Consider the following 23,522-nt stretch of genomic DNA (forward strand, 5'->3'; position numbering starts at 1 on the left):
ATCCAGTTTGTAACCATTACCAACAGAGTGAATGAAAATGGATTAAAAATGGTCACCCTCTGTGATTTGCAATGATACAAGTAAAGGGAGGGCTGTAAATTGGTTATATTGCCTACTATGCCAATTTCTCTGTATAAAATGGGCCTTAAGTATAAAACTAGCAGAGAATATGTTCAATATATTGTAAAATGTGCCAAATCAAACATAGTATATTTTAATTTTTCATGTTTATATTTTGCAATATTCATAAATGTATTTAAGAAATGTGTTTCATATGAGCTTCATATGACACAAACTTTTACTTTGTTGCGCCTACAGATGAAACACTATGGAGTCTTAAAGGAGGCCTGGGTAAGGCCAAAACGTCTTCAATGAATTATCTATTATGTTTTAAGATACACATACCAAATATATGTCAATAAAACATCCTCCAAAGGACCCTTCTATGAATTACATTTTGTGGAGAGAAAAAAAATCAGGATCTTATTTTGTTCTAGTTTGGTGAGGAATCCTCCTTTATGGAGAGCCACCTGTAAAGCTTCTCTGCCACCTCAGAGGATTTGCAGTAGCCAGTCTCTTTCCTCACTTTTAATCAGCAACTGATTTAGGATGTAATCTAGGTGTGTGCACTTTCTGGGAAATCAATGGCATTAGCCTAATTCATCTGATCTATTAAGTAGGTCTACTAGGACAAAAACAAAGTAAGAGAGAAAGACAGCTGCCCTCAATGACTTGTGCGTCCATATATTAGGGAATCAGTGGATTAACTGTATATTAAGAGAACTCTTGGCAATGGCATAGATTATCATGTATGTAACATTTGTCTACCACCGGTGATTCCTAACACCTTAGGAGGTGAGGTGTGGTGGTATAGTGTTTCATAACCATCATGAGGATCGTCATTCTTCACCTGATATTGAAGGACCTTCAATGCAGGAACGAGTGTCTCATATTCAATGCAGAGGTCTGTATTCATAATCCAGTTATCCATGTAGTGCAGTCTCAATCTGCCACGGGCGTGTCTGGTGCCCGCTTAGAGACACATTCACACAGTAATTGCATTTACCGTCAAGGTGTTTTATTTGTGGGAGATGTGATGTCGCTTAGGTTATAGTTGGTTTTTTTGATTGTTCAGCTTTTCTGTACAGACAGAACACAGCCAATATATGAGTACAGGAATCATTTGGTTCTTTCATTCCTTCACTTTCTGACCATTTGCGCCCAACCTTCCTTAGTGTCCCCTCTTACCTCACGAGGTGTCTCTGTGCTGCTGCTGACTGGTTGGTATGTGTCGATGAGGTGTTAGGGAGGGGGGGGTTCAAGGGATATCCAGGGTAGTGCGTGTAGGGCAGTGGAATGTGCTCTGTTTTGCTTTTTGCCTCCCGTTTGTGCCTTTAAGCAGCCATAAAGGTTAAAGGGTCAATTCTTTCTTTTCCTCCTGTGACGTGTGTGTTTTCAGCAGCCCCCCTCCCCAGCATTGTCTAATGTCTACTCCTCACTCTTCCTCCTCCTCTAATTCTCTACAGGTGTGAAGAAGCCGCCAGTGGCTCCCAAACCCAAACTCGCCCCCTCGGTGAAGCTCTCGCCTCCTCCCATCGCTCCCAAACCTGATCTTCTCGTCTCCCAGCCTTCCCAACCCTCCCCCCTTCTTACCCAACCCTCCCCTGCCGTGCTAAAGAGAGCCAAACCTGCTGTGGCGCCCAAACCATGCCTCTCCAAACCCTCTGCCCCTCCAGCCCCGGCTTCTCCCCCACCCCTCAGACCCAGAGTACCCCAAACCCCATCCCAGGAGTGCCGGGGGGCTGGGGATGACAGCCTCTCCTTCCGCAACTCCAGAAACGGGATCCTGTCGCAGCCCATCCTGTGCGACTCGGACTACATCATTCCTACGTGCTCCTGTGGACTCCAGGACTGCTCCCAATGCAAACGACTAGGGAATGGGAACATTACAGTGGTCGGGAGCAATACGCTCGGCTCCTGGCTAAACGGGAATGCCACGGAAAGCACTGGAACACTGGTAGCCAATCTGCCGGGTAAAACAGAGAACGGAGACAGTGAGGAGAGCGGGGGAGTGACCAACACCCTCCATCTCAGGCTCAAGGACAAACCTCAGAGACAGGAGGGGCAGAGGGATGGAGAGGGGAGCAGGAATGAAGAGAAGCTGCAGGGGAACAAAGAGGAGAGACAGAAGAACCAGAAAGGACAGGAGGGTCAGCAGTATCAGACTGGTTCAGGGGACCAGTCATGTAATGTTCTTGAGGTGGCAGAGACACTTACACAGACTGAGACTAAAGCTTCTAATGCAGAACATACATACACTGACAGCTGTAATATAGACTGCAATGAGACCGACACCATTCCCACTCCCCTCATCCTCCCACTGGAAGTCTCCCCTATCCGCAACCCCCCACAGACAGTCCCTCCCACCTGCACCCCCTCTCAGACAGTCCCTCCCACCCGCACCCCCTCTCAGATAGTTCCACCCACCCGCACCCCCCCGCACATTTTACCCCCCACCCTCGCCCCCTCCCAGGTGGACAGTGAGCCTGACAGCACCCCCCCCCACACAGACAATAGTACACAGTGTTCCAGAATACCCAGGCTACCCACTGACCTCTCGTTCCCTGCCGCTCCCAGTAAGCCCCTGCCCGTGCCGCTGCCACGTAAGCCCCGTAAGCCAGCCCTGGTAAGGCAGGACGGCCTGGAGGCCAGAACCCAGGAGGGAGAGACAAAGAACCGCACACAGGGGGGAGAGGTGGGGGAGTCTGAGGGGAGTGGGGGGAGATGTGTCACCTCAGAGAAGGAAGAACACACCCAGGGAGTGTATGACAGTCCCTCTCCCTCCCAGGGCCCTGAAGTTGAAGAGGAGCCTCACCCTGTGCCTCCACCTAGACAGAAGTCTCTCTCCCCCGCCTCCACAGAGCCATCCACTGTCCCCCCTCCCTCAACCGAAACACCTCCCACTCTCTGGACTTGCTCTCTCAGCCTGAGCTCAATGCACTGACCTCAGAGAGAAGAGGAGGAGGAGAGGAGGAAGAGGAGGAGAAGGAAGAAGAAGTTGAGGAAGGGTACGGAGACTTTGAGCGCTACCCCATCACCCGGAGCCTGCCCAAACAGATCAAGCTCAGCTGCCGCCCGCCCCCCGTCGGTATGACAATGAAGGCCAGCTCAGCGGAAGAGGGAGGGTCACCCAGGGCCCCGCCCAGGAAGCCCCAGAGACACAGCCTGCCAGCGGGTGCCCCCCCGTCCATCACACCCCCTCCACCCCCTCCGCACCACACCAACACCCCCATGAGGGAGCTGCCTGCCACCCCACAGGAGAAACCAGCCTGGCGCTTCCCAAGGCCCTTCTTCAGCAGGCAGAGCTCCTCCAGACACAGCAACGGCAGCAGCAGCCGAGGGCCCCCCAGGGGAAAGCAGCTCTGCTGGGAGGGAAACAGAGGGCACAGTCCTTCTCCTCGGCTGACCTGCTGGCCCGCGCCGACGGCACCAAGAGGAGCCTTTCTTTCCGGAAGCTTCTGGAGCTGCGGTTGTCTGTCAGGATGTTGCCACGGTTACTGACCAGGAGCGGCGAGTCTCTGGATTGTACCAGCGTGGAGCCGGGCGGACGGACGGGGATGGTGGACCAGTCCAATGGCAGCGTGGGGGTGTCTGGCGGGGATGGAGAGGGGTCGGTGGAGTATGAGAATGTTCCTCTGTATGAGGAGATACCGGAGTACATGAACCTGCCTTTCCTCAGCGCACGGCTGGGCTGGCCACTCACACACAGTCTGGACCCAAGCACACACAGACACAGTGACTCAGACGTCTATGAGGTGCAGGATCCATACGAGAGCCACTGCGACTATAAGCGACCCCATTCCATTGACTATGAGAGGTACAGCATGTGTGTCACAGTGTGTGTTTGTTTGTGCGTGTGTGTGTGGTGTGTGTGTGCGACTGTGCGTGTGATTGGGATTTCTTTCTTCCTCTGTCTACACACACAAAGGGTCTGGGTTAGGTTTCAACGGAGTGTGTGTCATTTTGTTGTATGATTGCATCGTGCCTCTCGTGTGTCATGGGCAACTTAGGTTTCAACGAATCCAGAGTTACAGAGCTGATCATAATCCTTTGATCATTAGTTGCCTACAGTAAATAACTCAGTTATTACATCATCATACTTTTTGCTACCGTAGTGTTAATGTACCACGACAGTCACGATGTGTCACTTTTAAGGAGCTTTAATGCTTCATGAATCAGATTTCCTGGAAAGAGAGACTCGAGCAATTTACAGTAAATGTTTTGATTTTGAACCTAGAACAATGCCAAGGGTGTGTGTACTGTGTTTAGTGGTTTCTATTTGTGTGTGTGTATGTGTACTGTGTCACAGTGAGACTAAGTATTTTAGTATTTAGGCCAGTGCCCAGGTTGTGCTTGTGTGTGAGTTAGTTTTCACTTTACAGTCTTGGTCCCACTTTGGTGCTAAAACTATACATTTACATGGGGGTAAGACCATGTCAGGTACAATGTAACTACATTGTGTGTACTATACCCATTGTTACATCGTATTTACAACGTAGACCAACATGCTGTGTGAGTGTTAGCATTAAGCAGGCTGTGCTTGTACAAGTGTGAGAGTTAGCTTCAGTGTTAGCCCTCCAGGCTGTGAATAGAGCATTGATGTGCAGCAGGTTGGACTGTTTTCCTGTGGGTTATTTTCAGTGGCCAGAGCAGGAAATGTCTGAAAATCGCAGAAACGCCACACTGCATTCTGAACAGGGAAAATAAACCTCCAGCAACCACCAGCCTCTCTCCTTCTGCCTCCCTCCCACTCACTTGATCTCTTCCTGTCCCTCTTCCATATCTCTCCCTTTCTCTCCTGTTCCCTTTCTTTCTGCCATCTCTCTCTCCCATCTCTCTTTCGGTTTCTCACTCTCTTTCCTATTCTCAGCGAAACCCTTTTTTGAATGACTCAACGTAATTTAATATTTTGCTTCTGTTTTGGACACTAAAATATTTGTGTGTGTGGATGAGTGAATGGACTGGACACGGTCCTTGCTAACAAGAGTCAGGACTCTATATGCAAATTAATATAATACCATTTAAATGTAGATGTTTTTTTGCATTGGATATATTTACCATATCATATGGAGACAGAAACATAAACCTTTTACCTTATCATAAGTAGATATAATTGCAAATGATGAAATCCTTCCATTAGAAAAAATTTAATAAAAATGTAGTTATGAATTGAACTTTAATTAAATGAGTTGACTCTTCACATGTGAAGAACAACAAAAGGAAGGGGTATTGAATGATCCCCAATGATTCATCGCATCTCCCAAAAAACAGTTTCAACATACATCTGTAAAATGATAGTTTAGAAACTAAAGCTTTGGTTGTCTTCCTCTCAGGCTTCCATGTCTTCTCCCTGGACCTCCTCAATATCCACCTCTTGAACATCAGACTTTGAGGCCTCATTTTCACTGTCACTTTCCAACCTTGTTGAGGATGGCTCTTTCTCAGGCTCAAAAAGCCTCAAATTTGCCCTGATGGCCACCAATTGTTCAACCCTTGTATTGGTCAGCCTGTTGCGTGCTTTGGTGTGTGTGTTTCCAAACAAGGACCAGTTGCGCTCTGAAGCGGCTGATGTTGGTGGGATTTGGAGATGATGGAGGCAACAGGGGGAAAAGCCTCAGATCCACAAAGTTCTTCCATCAGGTGGCTGATGAGATATGTTGGCGTGGCTGATGAGATATGTTGGCGTGGCTGATGAGATGTGTTGGCACGACTGATGAGATATGTTGGCGCGGCTGATGAGATATGTTGGCACGGCTGATGAGATATGTTGGCACGGCTGATGAGATATGTTGGCACGGCTGATGAGATATGTTGGCACGGCTGATGAGATATGTTGGCACGACTGATGAGATATGTTGGCACGACTGATGAGATATGTTGGCGTGGCTGATGAGATATGTTGGCGCGGCTGATGAGATATGTTGGCGTGGCTGATGAGATATGTTGGCTTGGCTGATGAGATATGTTGGCACGGCTGATATTGCATCTCCATCCCAAAGCCCTTGCTGATGAGATATGCCAAGAACCTTGCCCTTATCCAGGCCAAAGTGGTGAGACACAGTGATGAGATATGGCCTTGTTGATCTCTACACCAGACAGTTGCTTTGAACATGAGATATGTTGGCGTGGCTGAGAAGAGATATGCAGTTGGCTTGCAAGCAGACTGATCAGAGGAAGGCATTGTCTTCCTCAACTGTTGGCTACTGTTATAGGTTTCAGCCATATTGCATGTCTCCATCCCAAAGCCCATGATGACAACACCACCCCAACAGGTTGGAAGTGGTGCTCTTATTCTTCTCACTTTACTTGAGGTGCCAAGAACCTTGCATACCTAACCATTTCCTTGGTTCCAGGCCATTGTTTTCAGTGCCATGTGTCCTTGAGGAGCAGATTCAATGAGAGCAGCAGTGATGATGACACCTCCATAGGCCTTGTTGATTGTCTGTCACCAGTACAAATACCATTGAAGGTCATTGATGATTGCAGGATGCTCACATGTAGAATAACATACTTTGCCCACGAACATTCAACCACCCATTAGGATTGCAATACAGTCTTTCAACCTGACCTTCACTTGAACTCTGCATCCAGCAATTAGTAGATGTATGCTGCATTTCTCTGCGTGTATGGGCTTCAGGCAGAAGTCTTCAAGCTTTTTGATGTATTTCAGAACTGCAGTGGGCAGGCCAGTACGGATTTAATCTCTTACATCTGCAAGCAGAGTCTGAACATCAGACAGGAAGGCATTGTCTCCCTCAATCCGTGCAATGGCTACTGTTATAGGTTTCAGGAGTTTCAGGGTGCTTACCACTCTCTCCCAAAATACATAATCCAGGAGGATCCTCTTGGTAGGGAGGCAATGGAGTTGTCAACCGGATGGGGCTGTCCCTTGTTTGGGTGTAGATATCGGCAGGCTGTCGTGTCTGCCAGAGACTCCTTCCACTTAACCCAGTCGAGGAGACTGTCAAACATGATGACAACACCACCCCAACAGGTGTTGCTGGCCGCAGCAGAGGTTCAATGTGGTGCTCTTATTCTTCTCACTTTGCTTGGTGAGGTAGATTGCTGGCCAAGGACGCAGTATAAGGGATGATGACCCTTCACATACCTAACCATTTCCTTGGTTCTCTTGTAGAGAAGACCATGTATCCATTGTTTTCAGTGCCATGGTGTCCTTGAGGAGCAGATTCAATGCAATGAGCAGCACAGCCAATGGGTGTGATGAGAGGGGGAGGTAAGGGAGTATTTCCGACTCCTCCACTTTAGACCTGGAGAGAGAGGGAGAAAGAGGTCAGGAGCATGGGTAGGGCAGTGTGAGCAGAACCAGCGGTGTCGTTTGAAGCAGCCTTCATATTCACAGCATTGTCTGTCACCAGTGCAAATACCTTCTGTGATTCAAGGTCATTGATGACTGCCTTCAGCTCATCTGCAATGTAGAGACCGGGAGGTGTGTCTGTTGTCCATTGTGTCTGTGCACATGTAGAACCTGGAGGGCGATACTGGTTGAGGGGTGGAGATGATGTAGTTAATTATTCTTTGCCCACCCATTCAACCACCCATTAGAGATGATTGTCAGTGCCAAGAAGTCAAGGGACTGGAGGGAGGCATAGGCAGTCTGCTTTCTGGCAGTTCCAGATGATTTACCTGACCTTGTACTTGAACTCTGCATCCAGCAAATTAGTAGATAAAGCATGTCTGGTTGGAGGGGTGTATGCTGGGCGAAGAACATTCTGAAATCTCTTCCAATACACAAAGACAGCTTGCCTGTGAGCATCAGAGGTGAACCAGTTGCATACACAGCTCGAGGCAAGACATTCATCAGCATTTCTCTGACTACATTTCTCCATTGTGTCAAACACACTTATGCAATTATCTCTGATACTGATTCCAGGAGGACCATGAGCTGTTGCTATCGATAAGGTGTCTGATTCATAATTTTCACCTCGAATAGCAGTAGAGGGACTTTTGTCAGAGGTTGCTTGTTGTGAGCGCTGAGGGAACTTTATGCACTTGGCCAGATGATTCTGCATCTTTGTTGCATTCTTCACATATGATTGGCACAGGATTAGCAAATGTACACAGCTTTTCCTTCTACATTAACTGATTAGCTGCAGTGAAATGTATCCACACATCAGATAGTGCCGTGGCATTTTCCTGTAAAGATTAGAAGAAGAAAAAGTAGAAAAAAAACAAATACAGATAGTTAAGCAGTTAGAATAAACAACTCCCTTGTAAGATACATCTTTTAAAATGAAACATGTATGGAAACAGGTGAATTAACACTCCTCAGTTAGCAGGCTCAAGCAAGCTAAAACCCTCATGGTAGCAAAAACTAACTAGCAGAAATTGTTAACAAGTTATAAATGATTTAAAACACACTTTGCTGTAGGCTACTATTTACTAATTAACACAAAATAATGTATGTCATATAAAATATATTCACCCCACCCAGTATTGTAATAAAAACTTACCAGAAAGCATGTAGTCTTTGGCTCAGACAGTGTAGTAGTGTGGGCTCAATAGCATTTCATTAGTGTGCAAGATCTTGAGAATCAGCTGTACATGTGATGGAAGAATGCACTGTGCATGCAGAGGGTTGCAATTCCATTGAATTGGGGATAGTTTACCAAAATATGCCACAAGACCTAGAATTGCCTTATGTGTATCCTACAAAAAAAAGGTTCACTGTTATAAGCTTTTTATAAGCTTTTTTTAATGAATTTAAGCAAAATTCCCGTGCTTAACTTTCCATGGAAAATTTACTGGAATTTTCCGGCCCTTTGCAGCCCTACTCCCAACTCACTGTAATCACATCCTCATTCAAGTGTTCTTGTGTGTGTGTTTACCTCATATATCAAAAGGCAGTTCCGTGTGTGCAGTTGTGTGTGTGCAGTGCACGTGCGTGCTCAGACCAGTATTTTGTTACGCCACTCTGGGGCCATGAGATAAAGGTCAATCAGATTACTGGACAGGTAGAAAGAAGGGCAGGTGAAGGGAAATATTAGACTCAAAGAGTTCAGCAGTAAAGAGCAGTATGCAACACTTCCACATATATCTAGCTACCCAGATGTGGTACTCCAGTCGGATAATATTAGTGTTCATCGTTCACTGTGTGATATTTGCCCCTGTTTATGTGTATTTCATCGTTTGAAAGATGCTTGCATTTGTGCATGCTTGTGTGTGTGCTTGCAAGCATGTGTGTATGTGTGTGCCGTTGTGGTTGTTTGAAAGAGTTGTGTATGTGTGTCGTGAGTCTGTAGTGTTTCCCAAGCATCTCAGCCTTCTTAGTTTATGTAACTAGCCTCAGGCAGTGAACAAGAGGCGCTCTGTGCCTGACCCAGTGTGCAGGAAGGCCCGTCTATGGAGGGAGAATGGAAGTGAAAGAGAGAGTGAAAGAATGGGAGGAAAGAGAGAGTGGAAGAATGGGAGGAAAGAGGAAAAGATGGGGGTAGGGAAGAGAAACAGGGTATAGAGGGAAGAAGGAGAGACAAGAGGAGAGGGAAAGAGGGGTAGCTGAGAGAGAGAGAAGGGGACAGACAAAGTAGTCAAAATAAAGAGAGTGACAGTATCTTACGAGTCCTCCAGATTAGAACGTAGACAGTACTTTGGGTTTGTTTGGTTCAGAATCCAGCTGAGATAACATTTCCTGTACAGGCTGTGAAGCCAAGATGAAAACATTAGTGGCACAAACAAATGTTGCTACTTGTGCCACTCAGCAGACAGACCCGTATCAGCTGACTGAAGAGCAGGCTGGTGCCCTGCTGCCAGCAGACAAGGCTGTCTGTGGAGTCTTCATGGCAACTATGTTTACCCGAGTACAGCTGTGGACAACGTATTGACCGCGCTTCAGGCTGCTCATCATCCTAGTCCCATATAGAGACATCGTGCCAATTACTGTTCCCATAAAACATTAAAAAGTCCATTCAGAAGTGTGTGTACGTGGTATGCTTGCATATAAATACTGAACGTGTAAGCGCTCACACACTCTGCCTGATAACCATGAGGATAATGCGGTGACCTGGACTTCCTGTTTTGCCTGCAGGGGCTGGCATGGATTGGATGATGCTCACTCTGAGGAGGAAGTCCACAGCTCTGACGAGGATGACAACAGCTCCACCTCCAGCAAGGAGCACCTGGAGCTGTCAGAAGAAGACAGACAGGTATCTTTAATACACACACACACCCCGATACACAGTGGATGTGGCGGCCTTGTCAATAAGTTTACGGTAGGGTTCTTTAGATGTTTCTGCTCTGGTAGGTCCTAGGCATGAGTGATAACAGAGGGGATGTTACTGAGACAGAGCGAGGACAGTGTTGACAGGTGGGGGTGTTGACAGGTGGTATAACAGGAAGGATATTGGCAGGCGTAACACGAGTGATAACGACACTATCAGACAGGCGTCATGGAGCCAAAATGGGTGCTGGGCACAGGACTCAGGACTTGTAAGTGGAAGTATGTCTGTAACGTTTAGAATATGGCTAGCTAGCTTTTTTCACTACATTGACTGAATGCTGTGCTTTTCTCTTGTCTGTCTGTCTGTCTGTCTGTCTGTCTGTCTGTCTGTCTGTCTGTCTGTCTGTCTGTCTGTCTGTCTGTCGTTCCAGCAGGAGGATGAGGTGAAGAGGAAAAAGCTGGTGCATATCGCCCAGGAGATCATGAGCTCTGAGAAAGTGTGAGTACCCGAGAGACACACACACACGTACCTCCACCTCTAAAAACAAGAAACGATTCTGTGGAATATTCTCATGAATAAGTCCTTGATTGGGTTTGTGTGTCTGTGTGTCTTTTTCTGCTCATATATAATGTTTTACACCCATCTCCTCTCCCTCCAGGTTTGTGGACGTCCTGAAGCTTCTTCACATAGTGAGTATCACTTAAGCCGCTGGGCTTTTGATGAGCACCATATCTGCGTGTTTTCTGTGTGTTCAATGGTAGGCTTGCTGAGCCGTGTTGCCTTTCTCCTCTGCCCCTGAGGCAGCAGTACTCCGCAGTGGAGTTGTCTCTGGTAGAACGGTTGCTGTTGTTTTTGGGAGGTATCACACTTAGCAGGATCAGTGATAAACACTGAGATGTAAATCATAAAGGAAGCTAAGGAGTCAAGCATGTGTTGCTAGTTTCAGCTTTCAAGTGGTGGCTTTATGGAGTGGAAACATAGGCTTGAGTTGTTTCATTATATTTAACTACCGGCTAGCTAGCTCACTGCTCCTGCTTGGTGGGAGGAATACCGTCCCTGCTCTGTGTCTGTTGGGGTGAAAAGTGGAGCAGGTAACCGTGACGACAGAGCTGGGTGCTTTGATGTTGGTCTCAGGGGGAGGTGACAGGTGTGTGTGGGATCTCTGATGAGTGTTGTTAACTCGCGCTGGTGGTGTGGTGGTGATTACTGTACTGGTCTGGTCTACTGGGCGGTGTCAGGCTGAGGTGTCAAGTGTACCAGCCAGGTCAAGCTCTCCTGAGCTCTGAAAAAGGATTTGATGTTGCAGTGGAAGATAGACCTTGTGTTGGATTTCAATGTTTTATTTATTTAAAGGAAAAATTATTTAATCCAGCCTTTATTTGTCTCGCATAACCTAGTCTCTAAAATCTCTCTAAACCCACAATTTGTCTGAGACGGCTCCAGAGTCAACATTAGATTTCCTCTTGGGAGTGGCTTTCAGACTGTTCGAAAGGGGAATCGGAGGTACACACACACACACGCACACACACACGCTCAGGGCCAAGTGTCCTCCTGTCTGTCTGCCTTAAACAGGACCCACGATGGGATTCATTTTGAATATGGGGCATGAGAGAGAGACACAGTATAGGGGGGGAGAGGGAGACTTAAAGAAAGAGGTCAAATCACATTCTCCAGTCTCCATGGCCATGGCTGCCCCTGACCACAGAACAGCTGCTTCCTGCAGTGAGTGAGTGGGTGGAGGACCCCCAGACTTAGAAATGCCTCGGCTAATCCTGTGTGTGTGCATATTGTGTTTATTCTGGTTTCACACTTAAGTCCTCACACAATAATGTGTTGCATTATATTTTGACTTGACTTTTGACGTGTTTTCTAGGGATAACGTGTTTCGGTCCTTCACACTGCAGCTGTGCGTGTTTTATTGTGGGTGTGTTACGAGTGTTCACCAGGACATTGGGACCCTGCCCTGGTTGTCTCACCACTTCCTTCCACCTGGAAGGTGTTGGCTCACTGTGAGAGTGCTGACTCAATTGTGTGTGTGTGTGTGTGTGTGTGTGTGTGTGTGTGTGTGTGTGTGTGTGTGTGTGTGTGTGTGTGTGTGTGTGTGTGTGTGTGTGTGTGTGTGTGTGTGTGTGTGTGTGTGTGTGTGTGTGTGTGTGTGTGTGTGTGATGCAGAGGGACGCATGTTTATGAGGTGATAACCAGGTGTTCCTGTGCTGTACTGTGTAACTTCTCTCCACCCTGCAGCTGTGTGTGTGTGTTAATTAGTCTCCCACCACTCTGTTGTCGTTGTGTCAGTTCCCCTCATTCGTCTGTCAGCATTAACCCCCTCCCTCCCTGCAGGATTTCCGGGATGCAGTTGCCAAGGCGACGCGACAGAACGGCAAGCCGGTGGTTGAAGAGCGTATTCTAACCCAAATCCTCTACTACCTGCCTCAACTATACCAGCTCAACCGAGACCTGCTCCGGGAGCTAGAGGAGAGAGTGGCCCACTGGTACGCACCCTCACCATCATTATCAGCACCAGAGATACAAACCTCAACTGACCATGCCAAGCTGTGGACAGCTGAACTCAGACCACAATGACCATCTCCCTCCCTCTGCCTCTCTTCCCCCTGCCCCTCTCACTTTTCTCTCTGCTGTGTAGGGGGGACCACCAGAGGCTGGCAGACATCTTTGTTCAGAAGGGGCCGTACCTGAAGATGTACTCCACCTACATCCGGCAGTTTGACAACAACGTGGCTATGCTGGATGAACAGTGTAGGAAAAACCCTGGCTTCGCAACTGTGGTCCGGGAGTTTGAGGTAAACAGCTGTGTGTGTGTGTGTGTGTGTGTGTGTGTGTGTGTGTGTGTGTGTGTGTGTGTGTGTGTGTGTGTGTGTGTGTGTGTGTGTGTGTGTGTGTGTGTGTGTGTGTGTGTGTGTGTGTGTGCGTGCGTGCGTGCGTGCGTGCGTGCGTGCGTGCGTGCGTGCGTGTGTGTGTCAGAGGAAGTTCTTATCCGCATTGGTGATGATAGAGTGGTAACAAGCCAGACATAGTCTGAGGACTACATTAGCGCCAAGAACGTGGAGCTAGATGTGTGTATGTATACTGTTAATGCTGCAAATGTGTAGGACAATTCTCCTGTACTCTGTCCCAGATGAATCCTAGATGTGTGTATGTATACTGTTAATACTGCAAATGTGTGGGACAATTCTCCTGTACTCTGTCCCAGATGAGTCCTCGATGTGCCAGCCTGGCTCTGAAGCACTACCTGCTGAAACCTGTACAGAGAATCCCCCAGTATCAGCTTCTGCTCACAGGTACACACACATACACACAAACACACATGGGGGGGGGGTTGCTGGAAATGCAGGCGGGGTAAATGCTGTGCTGAAGAGTCTATATTGGTCTGCTGATACAGGACAAGGAAAGGCCCAGTGCACTGCTTTTGTGATTTAAAAAAAAAACTACATGTATTTGACTGTTTACCAGCATTTGTAACTTGAGTCTGTTAGTATGATACTACTTCAGTTAGTATGATAATACTTCTGGAGTAGAAAAATACTTGCTTGATATACAGTTTTACAGTTTCTTGAAATACTTTGCAAGTGCAAAAACTGAAATGGTGGATTCATTCCTTTTCCATTTTAGTAGACGCTCTTATCCAGAGCAATTTACAGTAGTGAGCTCATACATTTTCAATCAAACCCACAACCATGGCATTGCAAGCACCATACTCTACCTACTGAGTCACATCATCACAACACATCATCACAACACATCATCACAACACATCATCACATCACATCATCACATCACATCATCACAACACATCATCACATCATAACATCACAACACATCAACACATCATCACAACACATCATCACATCACATCATCACAACACATCATCACAACATCATCACATCATCACAACACATCAACACATCATCACATCATAACATCACAACACATCAACACATCATAACATCACAACACATCATCACAACACATCATCACATCATCACAACACATCATCACATCATAACATCACAACACATCATCACATCATCACATCATCACAACACATCATCACATCATAACATCACAACACATCAACACATCATCACAACACATCATCACATCACATCATCACAACACATCATCACATCATCACAACACATCATCACATCACAACATCACAACACATCATCACATCACATCATCACATCATCACAACACATCACGTCATCACAACACATCATCACATCATAACATCACAACACATCATCACATCACATCATCAAGACATCACATCATCACATCACATCATCACAACACATCATCACATCATCACGACATCACAACACATCAACATATCATCATCACATCACGCCATCACATCACATCATCATCACATCATAACATCAACACATCATCACAACACATCATCACATCTCAACACATCATAACATCAACATATCATCACATCACGTCATCACATCTCAACACATCATAACATCACATCATCACAACACATCATCACATCATAACATCAACACATCATCACAACACATCATCACATCATAACATCAACACATCAAGACATCACAACACATCATCACATCACATCATCAAGACATCACAACACATCATCACATCACATCATCAAGACATCACAACACATCATCACATCACGTAATCACATCATCTCAACACATCATCACCAACCACTTAATTTCTCAATGTACTGAATTACTGTATTGTACATTGTTTTCCTTCATGGTGATAGAAAGTCTACAGGTACAAACCAAGATGATCAGCCTATGTACAATACAGTAATGTACATTTCCATTAAGTGTTTTGTAAGGATGGTAAATTAATACTGCATAAAAAGAGGTTGTTTACCATGTTATTTGATCAAGAAAACTATTTAATTTGGTGTGGATGTTTTGTGTCTTTGCTCATAACTTTGCACCTTTTGATGGAAGTGTTTGAGGACAGGGTTTTGTTCTTTCTGGATTCCCTTAGAATGACTATAGCAGAGAAAGGGACAATTCCAACTACTGTATCCTGCAATATACTGTTCTTAATCAAATTCAATCAAGGTATACAAGTACCTTTTTTTTTCCCAAAGCAGAGATGCTGAAACATTTTTTGGGCCCGTGCTACATAGGTCTATATGGGCCCGTGCTACATAGGTCTATATGGGCCCGTGCTACATAGGTCTATATGGGCCCGTGCTACATAGGTCTATATGGGCCCGTGCTACATAGGTCTATATGGGCCTGTGCTATATGGGCCCGTGCTACAGAGGTCTATATGGGCCCGTGCTACAGAGGTCTATATGGGCCCGTGCTACATAGGTCTATATGGGCCCGTGCTACAGAGGTCTATATGGGCCCGTGCTACAGAGGTCTATATGGGCCCGTGCTACAGAGGTCTCTATGGGCCCGTGCTACAGAGGTCTATATGGGCCCGTGCTACAGAGGTCTATATGGGCCCGTGCTACAGAGGTCTCTATGGGCCCGTGCTACATAGGTCTATATGGGCCCGTGCTACAGAGGTCTATATGGGCCCATGCTACAGAGGTCTCTATGGGCCCATGCTACAGAGGTCTCTATGGGCCCATGCTACAGAGGTCTATATGGGCCCACTAATACTATACTAGTAGAGGCCCAGTGCACTACTTTTGTATTATTTTGTGTATATTTTTTCAGGGGGTGTTGTATCACCCTCGTCACCCCTACTTCCCTTGGCTATGGTGCTGCGGCATCCCATGGAGCCTGCACTATTTAGTGCACCGGCAGCACTCTGCCACCTAGAGGACACAGAGTGTAACAGCAGACACACTTTCCACATGTATGAACTGCTTATGTATGTAGCATGATTTAGTGTGATCTGGGACTGATGTAACTCCCTGCTCTTCTACAGATTATCTGAAGAACCTTCCTGAGGACTCGGCTGACTACAAAGACACGCAGGGTGAGTGGAACAATGTTGATCAGGCTGTGTGTGACAATGTCCGGTGAGATGCCATTTCTCTCTCACAGACACTCTCACGGCATGTTAATCATGTTGACCTTACAGCTGCTCTGGGCATAGTGAAGGAGGTGGCCAACCATGCCAACGACATCATGAAACAAGGGGTGAGACGTCACACCATGTCCATCCTCATGAGAATTCGTCCAAAGGCATCCCATTGCATTTCCTCTGACCCCGGTCTGTCTCTATCTTTCAGGATAACTTTCAGAAGCTGATGCACATTCAGTACAGTCTGAACGGACAGCATGAGATTGTTCAGCCGGGCAGGGTGAGTGTCCAGCACTATGACACGCGCACACACACACACACACACCTGTGATCTCATCTGTTGTGATCACTTCTTGTCCCCAGGTGTTTCTTAAGGAGGGCACTCTGATGAAGCTGTCCAGGAAGGTCATGCAGCCACGGATGTTCTTCCTGGTGAGTACTGACTGATGCCCCCGGGGGTAGTGGAGGTCTCAGTGTGATACCTGACCCGTTACAGTTCCAACACGGTCTGTAGACCAGAACATTACCCCCCCCAAGTATCTGTATGTTGATGTGGCGTGTGTATCTGTCTCTCTAGTTCAATGACACTCTTCTGTACACCACTCCAGTTCAGTCTGGTCAGTATAAACTCAACAGCATGCTCTCTCTGGCGGGCATGAAGGTGAGTACAGGCAGGGCTGAACACACATTTACCCTGGACAATACTCTTCTGAAGTCTCATCGAAAACATGTGTTTATTGTGTTCAGGTGAGTAAGCCCAGTCAGGAGGCGTATCAGAATGAACTGAACATTGAGAGTGTGGAGCGTTCCTTCATCCTGTCTGCCAGGTGAGTACCTGCTCACTGACACACCTGAACACCTGAAGGTGGCGCCTAACATTATGGACATTCTGATGAGTTACCCTTCTAATTGGTTGTGGGGACCGTTGTAATAGCTTTTGATTGGTTACAACGGCTTCTGTTGTTGTTTCTGCCTGGCAGCTCGGCCACAGAGAGAGATGAGTGGCAGGTGGCCATCGCCACGGCGATAGACGACCACACCAGGAAGAAGATCACCTTCATCTCCAGCCGGAGTCAGGAGGAGGTGAGGCAGTGTGTGTGTCAGGAGGAGGTGAGGCAGTGTGTGTGTCAGGAGGAGCTGAGGCAGTGTGTGTGTCAGGAGGAGGTGAGGCAGTGTGTGTGTCAGGAGGAGGTGAGGCAGTGTGTGTGTCAGGAGGAGGTGAGGCAGTGTGTGTGTCAGGAGGAGGTGAGGCAGTGTGTGAGTCTGGAGGAGGTGAGGCAGTGTGTGAGTCAGGAGGAGGTGAGGCAGTGTGTGTGTCAGGAGGAGGTGAGGCAGTGTGTGTGTCAGGAGGAGGTGAGGCAGTGTGTGAGTCTGGAGGAGGTGAGGCAGTGTGTGAGTCTGGAGGAGGTGAGGCAGTGTGTGTGTCAGGAGGAGGTGAGGCAGTGTGTGAGTCTGGAGGAGGTGAAGCAGTGTGTGTGTCAGGAGGAGGTGAGGCAGTGTGTGTGTCAGGAGGAGGTGAGGCAGTGTGTGTGTCAGGAGGAGGTGAGGCAGTGTGTGTGTCAGGAGGAGGTGAGGCAGTGTGTGTGTCAGGAGGAGGTGAGGCAGTGTGTGAGTCTGGAGGAGGTGAGGCAGTGTGTGTGTCAGGAGGAGGTGAGGCAGTGTGTGTGTCAGGAGGAGGTGAGGCAGTGTGTGTGTCAGGAGGAGGTGAGGCAGTGTGTGAGTCTGGAGGAGGTGAGGCAGTGTGTGAGTCAGGAGGAGGTGAGGCAGTGTGTGAGTCAGGAGGAGGTGAGGCAGTGTGTGTGTCAGGAGGAGGTGAGGCAGTGTGTGAGTCAGGAGGAGGTGAGGCAGTGTGTGTGTCAGGAGGAGCTGAGGCAGTGTGTGTGTCAGGAGGAGCTGAGGCAGTGTGTGTGTCAGGAGGAGGTGAGGCAGTGTGTGTGTCAGGAGGAGGTGAGGCAGTGTGTGTGTCTGGAGGAGGTGAGGCAGTGTGTGAGTCAGGAGGAGGTGAGGCAGTGTGTGTGTCAGGAGGAGGTGAGGCAGTGTGTGTGTCAGGAGTAGGTGAGGCAGTGTGTGTGTCAGGAGGAGGTGAGGCAGTGTGTGTGTCAGGAGGAGCTGAGGCAGTGTGTGAGTCAGGAGGAGGTGAGGCAGTGTGTGAGTCAGGAGGAGGTGAGGCAGTGTGTGTGTCAGGAGGAGGTGAGGCAGTGTGTGTGTCAGGAGGAGGTGAGGCAGTGTGTGAGTCAGGAGGAGGTGAGGCAGTGTGTGAGTCAGGAGGAGGTGAGGCAGTGTGTGTGTCTGGAGGAGGTGAGGCAGTGTGTGAGTCTGGAGGAGCTGAGGCAGTGTGTGTGTCAGGAAGAGGTGAGGCAGTGTGTGTGTCAGGAGGAGCTGAGGCAGTGTGTGTGTCAGGAGGAGGTGAGGCAGTGTGGCAGGAGGAGGTGAGGCAGTGTGTGAGTCAGGAGGAGGTGAGGCAGTGTGTGTGTCTGGAGGAGGTGAGGCAGTGTGTGAGTCTGGAGGAGCTGAGGCAGTGTGTGTGTCAGGTGAGGCAGTGTGTGTGTCAGGAGGAGCTGAGGCAGTGTGTGTGTCAGGAGGAGCTGAGGCAGTGTGTGTGTCAGGAGGAGGTGAGGCAGTGTGTGAGTCTGGGAGGAGGTGAGGCAGTGTGTGTGTCAGGAGTAGGTGAGGCAGTGTGGTGTCAGGAGGAGGTGAGGCAGTGTGTGTCAGGAGTAGGTGAGGCACTGTGTGTGTCAGGAGGAGGTGAGGCAGTGTGTGTGTCAGGAGGATGTGAGGCAGTGTGTGTCAGGAGGAGGTGAGGCAGTGTGTGTGTGTCAGGAGGAGGTGAGGCAGTGTGTGTGTCAGGAGGAGGTGAGGCAGTGTGTGTGTCAGGAGGGGGTGAGGCAGTGTGTGTGTCAGGAGGAGGTGAGGCAGTGTGTGTGTGTCAGGAGGAGGTGAGGCAGTGTGTGTGTCAGGAGGAGGTGAGGCAGTGTGTGTGTCAGGAGGAGGTGAGGCAGTGTGGGAGTCAGGAGAAGGTGAGGCAGTGTGTGAGTCAGGAGAAGGTGAGGCAGTGTATGAGTCAGGAGAAAGTGAGGCAGTGTGTGTGTCAGTGAGGCAGTGTGTGTGTCAGGAGGAGGTGAGGTGAGGGAGGAGGTGAGGCAGTGTGTGTGTCAGGAGAAGGTGAGGGTGAGGCAGTGTGTGAGTCAGGAGAAGGTGAGGCAGTGTGTGAGTCAGGAGAAGGTGAGGCAGTGTGTGAGTCAGGAGAAGGTGAGGCAGTGTGTGAGTCAGGAGAAGGTGAGGCAGTGTGTGTGTCAGGAGGAGGTGAAGCAGTGTGTGTGTCAGGAGGAGGTGAGGCAGTGTGTGTGTCAGGAGGAGGTGAGGCAGTGTGTGTGTGTGTGTGTGTGTGTGTGTGTGTGTGTGTGTGTGTGTGTGTGTGTGTGTGTGTGTGTGTGTGTGTGTGTGTGTGTGTGTGTGTGTGTGTGTGTGTGTGTGTGTGTGTGTGTGTGTGCGTGCGTGCGTGCGTGCGTGCGTGCGTGCGTGTGTGTGTACGTGCTTGTAGCCTGTATAGTTCCTGCTCATTCGACTGACTGAATATGGGAACACTCCGATCCCACTGTTACCATCGTCAGTATAATCTTCCTACAATCCACATGTAATGGCTATAACCTTCTCTCTCTGTGTAGGCTGATGGTGTGTGTGACAGTGGGGCCCCGCTGGGTTCTAAGGCCCCTATCTGGATCCCAGACCTGAGGGCCACCATGTGTATGGTCTGTACCTGTGAGTTCACCCTCACCTGGAGACGCCACCACTGCCGAGCCTGCGGGAAGGTAAGGAAGGGACAAGGGCCCTAGTTCACAATGGTTCACCACTATACTCAGTAGGATGTGTGTGTGTAGTGGTTTTCTCACTCACTGTGTGTATTGCAGGTTGTGTGTCAGACGTGCTCGTCCAATAAGTTCTATCTAGAGTACTTGAAGAACCAGCCGGCTCGTGTGTGTGACCACTGCTTCGTCAAGCTACAGGAGAACAGTATGCGTCTTTTACATGAATACATATGAAATATTAAAGTCATTTAGCTATTGAAAATATTAAAGATGGAATGAATTGAAGTTAAGTAATGATTTAAACCCTGTGTTGTTTGTTATTGTGAATTCATTATGTATGTCAGAGGGTGCTTTGTGTTTGTGTGTTTCCTAGGTGACCGTGTTGCTTCTGGGGCGCTGTCTCCTACTGCCAGATCTGGGGGATTCTCTTTCTCCAGGAAACAGAAGAAGATCCCAGCTGCTCTCAAAGAGGTGTCTGCAAACACAGAGAACTCCTCCATGAGTGGCTACCTACAGAGGTCGAAGGGCAACAAGAAGCAATGGAAGAGGCTATGGTTCGTCATCAAGAACAAAGTCCTGTACACCTACGCCGCCAGCGAGGTAACACACCTACGCCACTCTAGTCACAAACACACGTTTGTGTGTGTGTGTGTGTGACATGTGTGTGACATGTGTACCTTTCTCCCTCTCTCCAGGACGTAGCTGCTCTAGAGAGCCAGCCTCTGCTAGGATTCTTCCTGCGGGAGGAGAAGTGTGGCCCTTTCCAGAAGCTGCAGTTTAAACTGTACCACAAAAACACCCTGTTCTATATCTTCAAGGCTGACGACATCCCCACTGCACAGAGGTAATGGAAATTCCCTTTAGCTTAGGGATCAATAGAGTATCCATCAATCAGGAGGGGACCACGCTGTAACACCAGAGCGTGGGAGGGTGAAAGCATTCATATAGTTATTTTATCAATATAACGTTTATTGATGAGTTTGTTTTTTTCCCCCAGCTGCCATTGCAATAAAGTTCATGTTGTGTTTCTCAATTTTCTCTCAGGTGGATAGAGGCTTTCCAGGAGGCCATGATTCTTTAACACCTAAACCAGTCAGCTCATGTTCTTCCCCTGGAGCCAGTGGACACGGACACCTTTTGATCCTTGACCTCTAGACACATGTCAGGGGTCCGCAGCTCAGGAAGCACTCCCCACACCCCGAGCCCTGATGAACCGGTCCGGCTGCCTGCCAGGAGACCCCAGAGTCCCAGTGGTGTAAAGAACAGACATCAATGTCTTTCTAGTGAAAATATGGACTTTGTGTCAGCTCTACATTACATTCATTGTAAATGTTGGGATCCGTTGAAAGTTTGACCTTGGTAAAACTACTATGCTTCCAGTGGAGCTCTGAGGTTATGGGCATGTTGAGCCTCACAGGCTGCATATCAATCTGCTCTTGATCTTAGATGGAAATGTTATGTGTCACAGCTGTGGGTCAAAGGTTATGTCCTGAAGCGTGTGTGTGTGTGGAAGTGTTAACAGAATTATTGTCTGTGGACAGCCTGCTACCTTATACAGGGGTTCCCACGGTGCACAAAAAGCCTTGAAAGTCATTGAAAAGGATTTGATTTAAATTGCTATTGATTTACATTATCCCTGAAAAGTTAAAGGATTTAGTTAATTTTTTTTTTTTGGGGGGGGGGGGTGTTGTAACGTATTGTAAGAAAAGTTTAAACTCAAATATTGATGAATTATGGAAATTGAAATGGTGATTAGAGTGGGAACCTTGCATGATGGGATGGATACCAGTTACAAAGAAGGGTGAGCAAGCAGTGGGTTCTCTCTGAGTAGGGAAGCTTCTCTGGTGCACTGCAGGTGGTTGGATTCAACTGTGAAAAAACAGGGTGCCACAGAGACACAGGAGATGAGCATTTTGCCCCTTAGAAATATAGCAAAATTACAGGGGTCGGTTTATATTGTTATTCTCTGTTAGGCTTAACTCAGTACATCTACCACATGTATAATGCAGTATACTGGATAAAACTGGAAATGGCATAATGTCAATATTTTACTACACAGCCTATAGAACAAATGCATTTTTAAAGAGTATATGTTAGAATCAGAAGCGGTGCTTGGGCAATATGTAGAATTGGGAGAGTAAAATATACCTTTTTTTTTTTAAGTCAAGAGATAATATTTATATAGAACTGTACATTTCTCACTGTCCATAATTATGTGATTTTAGAAATATGATTTATTTGATAACGGATACTATCTTTGTCACTTTTGTAATAAGTAGTAGCTACCTTTTGTATTGTATGCCATGATGGTTGTAAAAGCACGTGTTGTAACAATGCCTCACTAGTTTGTTTTAAACTGCCACAACAGACTTGTTGGATTCATTAGGAGGAATCTTTTAATCCAGGCCTCATTTGTATCATTTTTTTATTGAATAATTTAAAGTGAACAGATGACAAAATAATGCTTGTCCTTTGAGGTGGAATGGAGAATGAAATGTATCCCTGAGGAAATGCTCACTAGCAATAAAGCAACATCCAGACAGTGCCTTAAATATGCGCAATTATCTTGTAATAATATAGATACAGAGAACGTTATTTCATCATGTGGTGCATTGTTTAATTAATTATTCATTTGAATTAGGATATTCTATTATCACAGTGACTACTTTGGCTGGCACATCTGACATTTAACAGTGTAAATATCCATTATGTATTTAAATAGAAAATTGTTTCGAGTTTACATTTAGTACTTCAAATGTACTAATCAGGTTGCACTACTACACCATTGTGGCAGTTGGCCTTATGGGAAATGAAGTTTATAACACAGAGAAGCATTAGGGATAACTCAAAACAGATCATATTTTATAGAGACTAAATGTCCCTCCACCCTTATACACAATCACTAGAGAGCCATCGTGTCTCATCTGTAAATAATATTTCTACAGAACTGTCAGGCACCACTTTTTAATAAAACCTATGAAAGTGACATTGCATCTTGGCCTAATTTCATGCTTTGAGACATCAAGGGATGAGGGAGTTAATACATCTTTCCTCCTTAGATTACTGTCACTGAGTTATTTTATTGCATAGTGCTGATTGATGTGTGGGTGCAGGCATTTCTTTGTGGGTGTGGATTCTTTGCATGCGTGTGTGTGTTTGAGGCGCGAGTGTGTGTGTGTGTGTATGTGTTTGAGGCGCGAGTGTGTGTGTGTGTGTGTGTTTGAGGCGCGAGTGTGTGTTTGAGGCGCGAGTGTGTGTGCATGTGTGTGTTTGAGGCGCGAGTGTGTGTGTGCGTGTTTGAGGCGCGTGTGTGTGTGTGTTTTAAGTTTGACACTGATAAAGAAGTCTTCCTCGGCTGTCTTATTTCTGCTTTGAGCTCAGTGATCAAAGCACTGTGTTGAGGGAGATAAGAGTATTTCAAAATATGACTCATATTTACCCACAACTCCAACGTTCACACTCTCTGTGGGT

General features: G+C 47.3%; 1 protein-coding gene across 1 annotated transcript; it reads left to right on the plus strand.

The window, feature by feature from the left end:
* Positions 1-889: 889 nt before the first annotated feature.
* Positions 890-23,037, plus strand: LOC118392581 (FYVE, RhoGEF and PH domain-containing protein 6-like). The gene is given in 22 exon segments (XM_052460687.1): positions 890-968; positions 1,527-2,755; positions 2,893-3,384; positions 3,387-3,877; positions 10,103-10,220; positions 10,666-10,733; positions 10,894-10,924; positions 12,576-12,727; positions 12,880-13,036; positions 13,447-13,534; positions 16,147-16,197; positions 16,303-16,361; positions 16,454-16,525; positions 16,609-16,677; positions 16,823-16,906; positions 16,993-17,072; positions 17,226-17,328; positions 19,911-20,054; positions 20,154-20,256; positions 20,425-20,651; positions 20,747-20,895; positions 21,096-23,037. Coding segments are annotated over 22 exon segments (4,083 nt in total). The 3' UTR covers positions 21,133-23,037.
* The last annotated feature ends 485 nt before the right edge of the window (positions 23,038-23,522 follow it).

The sequence above is a fragment of the Oncorhynchus keta genome, chromosome 13 (assembly GCF_023373465.1).
Source record: "Oncorhynchus keta strain PuntledgeMale-10-30-2019 chromosome 13, Oket_V2, whole genome shotgun sequence".
Taxonomy (NCBI): domain Eukaryota; kingdom Metazoa; phylum Chordata; class Actinopteri; order Salmoniformes; family Salmonidae; genus Oncorhynchus; species Oncorhynchus keta.